The 9,588-nt window shown below is 39.0% G+C and overlaps 1 protein-coding gene across 3 annotated transcripts; it reads right to left on the reverse strand.

Annotated features, from left to right (window-relative positions):
* Positions 1 to 393: 393 nt before the first annotated feature.
* LOC146317534 (spindlin-Z-like) lies at positions 394 to 9,167 on the reverse strand. 3 transcript variants are annotated; one of them, XM_084732627.1, is made up of 5 exons: positions 9,087 to 9,167; positions 8,179 to 8,220; positions 5,139 to 5,398; positions 2,957 to 3,190; positions 394 to 1,659 (listed from the first exon to the last, which is right to left on the reverse strand). In XM_084732627.1, exons 2-5 carry the CDS (start codon positions 8,196 to 8,198, stop codon positions 1,454 to 1,456), a joined length of 720 nt encoding a protein of 239 aa, XP_084588753.1. In that variant the 5' UTR covers positions 8,199 to 8,220; positions 9,087 to 9,167; the 3' UTR covers positions 394 to 1,453. The 3 variants fall into 3 exon arrangements, with proteins under 3 accessions (XP_084588753.1, XP_084588752.1, XP_084588754.1); XM_084732626.1 differs by lacking the exon at positions 9,087 to 9,167 and adding an exon at positions 8,895 to 9,043; XM_084732628.1 differs by lacking the exon at positions 9,087 to 9,167 and adding an exon at positions 8,815 to 8,836.
* Between the last annotated feature and the right edge of the window lie 421 nt (positions 9,168 to 9,588).

The raw sequence follows: 9,588 nt of genomic DNA on the forward strand, positions 1-9,588 counted from the left end.
CATGAACAGTGGTTAAATTAACCGAAATGAGCCACAATTAAAGTGTGCATGTATGTGCCCATCATGGGTGCTGAACTTAAATGGCACTACACCTTTGATCATGTTTGGTTCTAATTAGTTATTTGATTCTATAAAAAGGGGGGTTTCACGTCATGATTGACAGCTGAGCTCTGCTCGCAGTTGAGTTGCGATCAGTCACTGTGCAGACTCCAAACGACTCCAGCGCAGGATGGCGGAGTTTGTATCCAGGATATTTTGGCTTCATTTTTTGCACAGTAGGAACAAGTGGAAACACGGCGTCCACCTTTATATCCAGTCTATGGACAGAATTCACACAAATGAACCAAAGACCCACTGCAGCAAAACAGCATTTCACAAAAATGGGACGAGAAATTAATTTTCAAGCAGCTTTGTTTTACGTTCATAAAAATGTCTCAGGTTATATTTACAGAACAAAACATATTTAGGGTCACAATGAACAATATTTTGAGGCCTGAATATGTCCTATCACATCATTCATTTTTGGCAAAGTAATAATGAAGACTTCAGTCTGTAAATACTAAACAATGTTGGTGGCCAATTTGAACTACATAAACAGTGTGTAGCACAAACACAGTTGAAACAACTTGACATCAACATTAGTCTTTTTCATATATTATTATAATGTAGAAAACTTGCAGTTTACATGATGAAAACAGAACAGAAATATGATACATGATTTTTTTTTTTTTTAAGAATAATCTGTGATTTTTTTTTGTTTTGTTTTATTCATGATGTGAGACAGCGAAGTCTCACTGATGCCTGCACACTTCAACTGAAATCAGTTCACTGTGATGGTAAAAGGAGCTCATGGGTCAAACGAATATTACTTCTATATTCCACACACTGAGACCTACCCAGTGACGCACGTAAAGCACAGCAGACGAAGATTTGCCAAAATGTTACCAGCTGCACAGCCAGATATTCCAGATGAAATAAATAGCACAGGCGTATAAAAAGTGAAATGAAATACGATTAAAACACGGAGGTATAGGTAAGAAAGCTGGATTCTTTCAGTTTGATGTGTTGCTTACAAAAAGTATGAATTTGGAGTTTGAAAGTTGCACTATACAAGAGTGATTTAACCAAAACAAACGTCTAGCTCCATTTCATCTGCTGGGCTATACAACCGGTCTCAGACCTGCTTTATTTACACTGAAGACGACCTAATAGTCATATATTAAGGGTCAACTTAAAATTGAGAATCAAAAACCAACGCGTGAGAATGAAAGAAGCCTCTGTAGGACAAAAAAAAAAAAAAAATTAAAACAAACAAACAAAAAGAAGAGGGCTTTTGATCTTCGGCACGTCGCCTCCCACCGGAGGAAAACTGAAATCTGTAACACTTGAACAGGTAACAACTGGTCGAGTCAGAGATGAGCCATCAGCTGAGGAAGAAACCAGACAGTCAGTATTAGGTGGTCTTCACCAGATCGTAGACGTGGATGTGGACGTCATCGTCATATTTGATGTAGTACACCGTGGGCTTTGCTGGGACCTGGTAGATGACCAAGCCCGTCCTCTTCAGGCCGTTATCTGTGACGTACTCCACCTGTTTACCCACAAGGCTCTCTGGCTCCTCACCCGGCTTCCTGTCTGCTGGCAGCAGGTGTTTGTTCTCTGGACGACGGAGAGAAACACAACAGCCAAGATGAGACCAAAATAACAGGAGTGTGTGATTTCTTCTTTTATGGTTATTATTCAACCAGCCAGTTCAACTTCAAGGTTAATATAGTAAATAATCTGAAGTCTGAAGATGAACCCTAACCCTCATCAAACAAGCTTATTTATACACTTCTCCTCTAATTCCATGTCATATCTTCATGATAAGACACAAGTGCTGATAACAAAACTTAGTCTCTTACTACTTAGTAGGGATGTAATGATACCAAAACCTCAAGGTACGATAACACAATAATAAAAAGGCCATGATACAATATTTATATTTACAATATTAAAACAACTAAAATAACAACATGAAAAAACATTCATTATTAAACAATAATGTGTTCAGCATTGTTTATTTGTAGAAAATTTCTCCTGCTTTCCTTCTTTAATTACATAAATTGCATTAATTGTCTTCGCAATGAATGCTTGAATTATGCAACTGCAAAACAAAATGAACAAAGTAGTAAGTGGCAGTCCTTTTCTAAAACAAGATTAAAATAATAAAATAAAATAACTAACCATGTGCAACCCAAATCGCAAAAAAGTAAAGTACAAAGACCAGTTCAAAAGGCAGCATCTGTGACGGTATGGGGGTGTTAGTGTTCATGGAATCATGGGTAACTGTCACATCTGTGAAGGTCCCACTAATCCTGAAAGGTACATGCAGGTTTTGGAGCAACATATGTTGCCATCCGGACGTCTTTTTCAGAGACGTCTTTGCTTACTTCAGCAAGCATTAAATATATTGTCTTTGCATGGTATTCCACTGAATCCACATCGAAAAGGATTTGCAAAGCATTGCATTCTGCTTTTACACAGCATCCCAACTTATTTGTGATTGGGGTTGTAATATCAAGGGCGATATCGTCAGAGTCCGGTACTGTAGAGACAGTTTTTTAATCGTGATATTCAATATATTATTTTATCCCTACTACTTATTGCTTTCTCTTGGTGGTTGGTTCTCTCTAAATATGTAGTCTAGACCTGCTCTATATGAAAAGTGCCCTGAGTAACTTCTGTCATGATTTGGTGCAATATAAATAAAATTTACCTGATTTAACTACTGAATCAAGCAGAAACTCTGCATAAACTGTTCAGTAAAACAAAGACAGCACAGAGATCGGAGTGTTTTGTAATGCTGACTATGTAAATTAGTCCTGTCCTTTTCCTCCCACCTTTCCGGGTGCATCTGAAATATGAAACATTGCCAGTTTTATGAACACGAACAATAAAGCTCTCATTACTGTACCCGATTCAGGCAGGACGCGTAGATCTCCGTCCTTATAGTCGTCCCACAGCTGGTACATGTACAGCACCGGGTCCTTCTCGTAAGTGATGTAATACCAGTGGGTCATGATGGGGGCTCGGGACAGCACCATTCCCCGCCACTCGTTTTTCTCACCATCCTCCTTTTCGAACAGATGCTCAACAGCTCGGCCCACCAGCTCCTCCGCCCCGGGAGGCACCTTGATCTTATTGTTCACTGCAGGAAGGAGACACTTTGATAAGCCTGTTAACTGGAAAACTTTATAGATCCCTCATGAAACATTATAGTAGAACATTAAAATATTATTATATTATCTTACCATGCTGACAAAGCACCAATATAATCTGTAAAACCCTTGACAGACTATCAGTTTTGCCTAATATCAGTTTTATATTAGCTTGCTGATGAAATCCGACAGAATAAAAATTATTTCACCATAGTCAGGGTGAATACTTCATTCTCACAGGCTAAAGAGTATCCATTAATTCCTGATAATGGACATCTACTGAATGGTACCAGTGAAACTATCTGTTTTAAATTCTAAATTAATGCACAACCTCTTTCTAAAATGAATAATCATCGCAACAGGGACACAGTCAAAGCCTCCATTTACAATTTATTGCAACACATTAACAAGCTACCATCTAATTACAGCACTGAGTGCTCATCCTCTGAACACCACAGGATGGCGACTGTAACACACAAGCTGCAAGAAGTTCACTGCCCCTCACATAACTGATCATCTCTCGTCACGTTTGCTATTCAACTCGCTATTTCAGGCTGCAGACGGGGGTTCACGTGGCATCATATGTTCGTGAAGATCTTAATGCTGATTTGGGGAAAATGACGTGGCTGCATAGCTAGCTAGTTTTGTTGTTAAGCATACTGTCAAATTATATTTACTGTCTGTCAACTGTGCACAATGTTATTGACCTGAATCTTGGTAGCATAATGTTAGCTTTCTGGCTAATAGCTGCGCTAAAAAAGTTCTATGAGTTGAGTGGACTAGAAATATGTGAGATGGTAATGACTGATCCAGGTATTAGTCAAACCCTCGGGTGGTAGCCAAGGAGGAGGAGCTATGACTTGTGAAAACCTTTAGATTTTGTTTGCAAAATGCATGAAAATTAATAATATTTTTTCCTATGTCAAGTGACATGGTGTAAGCAGGATAATGTCCCTTTGAGATGTCCATAATCAGGAATTATGGGTCTCTGCTGCACATTGTCCATTTATTACTGATAAGGGACACCTCATTGGGCAAATATTACCTGACTGATGTTAAATATTTAACCAGATCTTCTCACTAAAAAAGTCCAGCATCAATTGAACAAAAATGTTCATACTAAGAGTGTTTCATTTCAAGTTATAGGCCTAATTCATCACATTCTTAAATGGAAGATTTGGCACTTTTCATGTGAATGCTCTCAGTGTCGATGGTAAATGTAGTAAACTGCAATGCAATAAATTCCTCAGTTCTGCTGTATTGAACGAGAAAACAAAGTTATTCTGCTGCAAAATCTGTTATTCTTCCTGCAACGAGTGATGTCATAGTGATGTCACTGCATGTAAGGAAGAACTACAGGCTATTTCAGCTGGATTTATAGTCTCTGGTGAGTATTTTGGTCACCTAATGTTATGTTTGGCCAACAAAGTAATACGTATAGGCTAGGCTGATAATAACAGAATAACACAGACGTCAGGATCAGAAGCTCGCTCGCAATGCATCCTGGTACATGTAGGCACTGCTGCAAAGAACTCAGCTTTCCACCCCATAAAGTGCCTGGTTTTCTCTTTAAGTGAATGAATTTCTACAGTATTTGTCTCCTTTCTAAAACCCATTAATTTATAAGAGACAAGTTTAATGACTCTGTCAGCTACAAGAGCGGTTTATTTAGAATAAACAAAATAAGAACTGTGGTCAGATTTAGCAATAACCGTCACCACTATCGCATCACGAGAAAAAACAAGCTTCAAACTGAAAACCCTAAGAGCCACAATAAAATGCTGTTTAATTGCAAAGTGTTCCCCGAGGGACAGATAAACACACTGCATAAATGATGAAGTGTGACCAGAGTATTTACCAAAAAAATAAAAGCTAAAAAGCACACTCAAGCAAAGCAAAAGCAAGCCCGCGTTTAGAGACAGATGCTGTCGCACTCACCGACTTTCTCTGTCAGCACCTGCAGGTTGGACACCCGGTTATCTTTGAAGAGCTCGATGCCGTACACGCAGTCAAAGCCGTCATATTTGACCATGTAGAGGGAGCTGTTCACAGTTAGGCGCTCCAGAACGGTGCCTTTCCACTTGGTCACGTTGCCCTTCTCCCTCCAGGTGTGCTGAATCCTGCGGCCCAGCAGGTTGTCAGGGTCTGGGCTCAGGGTCGACGCCGAGCTCTCACTCAGCTCGCCACTGCTACGCTTCCTGTGAACAAGGCCGGAAAAAGATCCACATTACTATTAATATATGAGCTGTAGGTCTAAAGTAGGATTAACTTTTGTGAGCTATTCAATCAATATTATAGATGGGTTATTTGTTTAGACTGTGGAGGTCTTTATTAATGAAATGAACTGATACAGCGGCTTTACCAAACATCCAGGGTGCTAATCGAATGCTGTTGCCCTGAACAGTGAAGACCCAATACTATCATGACATTCATCTTCCCACTGATGAAAAACATGCCATTACAAATATGAACATGACAGGGTGAGTAGTAAACAATCACTGTGAGGATTTATCTGAGCCAATAGTACTGTAAAATGACTAATTTAGCTTATTAATAGTATCTGTAGTGCTTATGATGTGCCAAAGCCTTAGACCCCACAGATGCTTGGCAGGTTTATCATTACAAACACAGCCTAATCACACATAACATTATTTCTAATTATCATCCAAGTACGGAAGCCAAATATACCAGACTGAATCACAAAGGCCGGATCACAAACAAAATGATGCATTATTAAAAAAAAACTATTCAGTGTAATCTACTCAATCTATATTTCATTCAGCTTTTAAAGGGACAGTTCACCCCAGAATCAAAAAAGCATATTATCTCTTGTGTTAATATTTTGTGAAAACACCAACAGTCATCCCTACAATATTGCTGCAATATCAATGGCAGTATTTAGTCAAAAATATTGTGCCAAGTAGTGTTTTTTCCATATTGCCCAGCGCTAATGTATCCTGTTCTATAATACCATCATAATATTTGCACAATCTGAGAATTTTTTGTAAGTTTTTTGAGAGAAAATGTGTATATTGAGATATATTTTGTATATCATGGAGTAGCCTAAAAATATCAAGATATTACCTCTAAGCTATAACACCTAGCCCTAGCATTGTGCCATACTGTATGGCAAAAAATATGAAGCAAAAGCAAAATTATGAATATGTAATTTGTATTTACCTACCAAAACTAAATGACCCAAAGTAGTAAACTACTGAAAATGCTTCTGGGATTTGAACGTATTAAACTACGACTCAACTAGTAATAAACTAAACTTAAACTTAGTAATCAAACAACAAATAATTAAAGGACCAGTGTTTCGGATTTAGTGGCATCTACAGGTGAGCTTGCAGATTGCAAACACCTCGTCTGATTCTCCCCTTTCAAACGTGTAGGAGAACCTATGGTTGCCTTTGTGCTTCATGAACTAATGTATGACATAATTAATGTGTTGTTAGAATTGCTTTGAGTTATGCCAAGATTGAAAAGTAGCTGATATACCACTACTGCTTCAGTGGCACATGCCAGTCCGTGGAGTTGTATTCCACTTGTTCAGTGGCACATGCCGGTGTCTATAATGGTATGCCGCTGGTTGAGTGGCATATGCTGGAGTCTACAATAGTCGTATGCTACTTGTGTTCCAGTGGCATATGTCATTTCCTAATGGCAGGTGCCACTCTGACTGTCAGACCGTCAGCTCAGGATATATACAAATTTAATTATACGAGCAACCAAAAACTAATAGTGGAGTAAGTCTTAGCTTGCTCAGGGATACATGAACTTAATTTGTACATTTTGCATCAGGATTGCCTGACTTTCAAGTCGCACCTGCCATTAGGAAATAACATGTGCCAGTGGAACAGGAGTGGTATACCACCACTGTAGACTCTGACATATGGCACTGAATGAGCAGCATACCATCATAGAAAGTGGCATACTACTGTAAAAATGAGGGGCATACCATCACAGACACCAGCGTATACCACTGAAACAGTGGCATATCATCATAGACACTGATATACAACACTGAGCCAGCGCAACACTACTGTTAAAACATGTGACATACTATCATATGCCACTGAAACAGAGGCATACCACTGTAGAGCAAGCAGCGTACCAGTATACACACTGGTATATGCTACTGAACCGGCAGCATACCACTGTAGAGGGAGTGGCATACCATTACACACAAACTGAACCAGTGGCATACTATTATACAGACTGGCATATGCCACTGAACCAGCGACATTCCACAGTAGAACAAGTGGCATACCATCATAGACACTAGCATATTCCTCTGAAACAGGAGCAAACCACTCTACAGACTGGTGTATGCGGCTGAAGCAGTAGTGGTATACCATCAGCCACTTTTCAATCTCATCACTGCTGATAATTGTTTAAATAAAACTTAAACTGAGAAATAGACATGCATTTTTTATTTTTACTAATCATAACTGATTACATGATTATCAATTGTTAACATTTTCAAACTATCGGTTGAGAAAAATGCACCAAATTTGCAACCCTAGAACATGTTGTTTCTTCATTATGCATGAACTAATTATGTTTTATTGTGTGACAACGCTGTGGTTCAAACCTGGGCATGTTTAGAGCAAAAAACACTTGGCTAGGGTCAGGAAAAGACCATGGTTTGGTTTAAAATGATCACTCTCGCAAGATCTTTTGTGGGTCTGAGGTTCCCATCTAGACACAACCACTGAAGCGGACCAGATTCCTCTGTAGATAATAGGTGAGGAGATATAAGATTATGAAAACACAACAGTTCTTGTTTTCAGATAATTAAACACCAATGAAAACATACCTATTAATATAATAGTCCATGTTTGTCATATTTTAACATTAAAGCCCCGTAAATGTTGCACACTGGACCTTGAACTACACTCTAACACCGAGAGTTAAGTATACTGTCATAAAGTGTAATAAAAAAATAAAAAAGTTTATTAAGATTTGATCCTACCTGCCCCGTTTCTTTGACATGTTTCCATAAATCCACACAACCCTGTGAGACACAAGACAGTCCAGTTAGTGAATATGACAAGAGCAGCTGACGCTTAGTTACATTCATCACTAACATAACAACTTAATTCAGATTAATTAAAACATATTTTTGTTGTTAATGTGCAGCACACAGGCTCTTGTTATTCAGCAAGTCTGAACTCTGTCAACCACAGCCATGCAAATTAGCCAACAGAGCCGCATTACCGGATGTAAACAACAAAACTGCGACAAGCTTAATGCTAATGCTAACTAACGTAGCTAAATGCTAATAAAGCCCACAGGTTATATATTTACAGCTAACCATATGGCAGATAAATGTGTAACTTCGCCGAGACTAGCTGAATAAACGCCGACGTGTCGAGTGCCGTCTGAAATGTGTAGCTGCAGGGAGTCTAAAATTGGAAACAGCTCGGTCGCCAACATTAATGAATCCTTTCAGTCACTGTTTATTTTTAATGAGTAACATTCCTGAGAATTTGGCTCCTGTATTTCTACACATAAGCTAGCTGAACAAAAGGAAATGCATCGCCATGTAAGCGCTGATTTTGCACACTGGTTGTTGCCACTGCATTAACGTTAAAAAATAAGCACTGACCAGAATAAATTAATTGTTATTTTTAATGCGATCGACAAGTTGAATAGGCGGGAACCGGCGGAATACGCTGTTTGCCCTACCTGATCAATATTTTCACATGTGTTCAAGTCTTTGCAGAGCAGATTCCACCACCTAACCAAAGCTAGATACACGGAAACGACCCTGTGTGGACTACAACTACCGAAAGGGACTTTCAGCGCTCAAAGCACTGTGGGACTTGAAGTGGTCGTGCCTAGAATTGCGAAAGATCTCGCGAGAGTGATCATATTTACCCAGGAGATGCGTATTTCCCTCAATCTAAACAGGTATTTTTGTCCATAAACGTAGCCAGACCTTAACCACATTGTCATCACGTTACAAAAACGTTTGCACAACGTAACCAAAGAAGAAACCATGCGTACAAATCTCGCGAGAGTTGCGCTTAACTTGGTTTTTGGGTTCCCTTCTAGGCATGACGAGTTGTAGTCAGTTTTTGTACTTCCTTTTGGATCAACGGGAACACTTATAGCTCTCGAGACAAAGTAATTAGCTTTTAACAGTTTAAATATTCTGACCATTAATAGTATATTAACATTTTGTTTTCTTTTCGAAGTTTAGGATAGGTCTGCCGCTCCGGAACTACATTTCCCATGATTCCGTACAGTCTACATTTTTCCCTCACTCTGCTACACATTTTCCAAGACTTTTTTCCCCCCTCAACACCTCTCCAGCACCAAGTGAGTAATAATTATAGTCTCTGACACAGCTAGAGGCTTTTAAAGGCAAATAAATGAA

Source organism: Lutjanus erythropterus, chromosome 12 (genome assembly GCF_056507025.1).
Source record: "Lutjanus erythropterus isolate fLutEry1 chromosome 12, fLutEry1.hap2, whole genome shotgun sequence".
Taxonomy (NCBI): Eukaryota; Metazoa; Chordata; class Actinopteri; order Lutjaniformes; family Lutjanidae; genus Lutjanus; species Lutjanus erythropterus.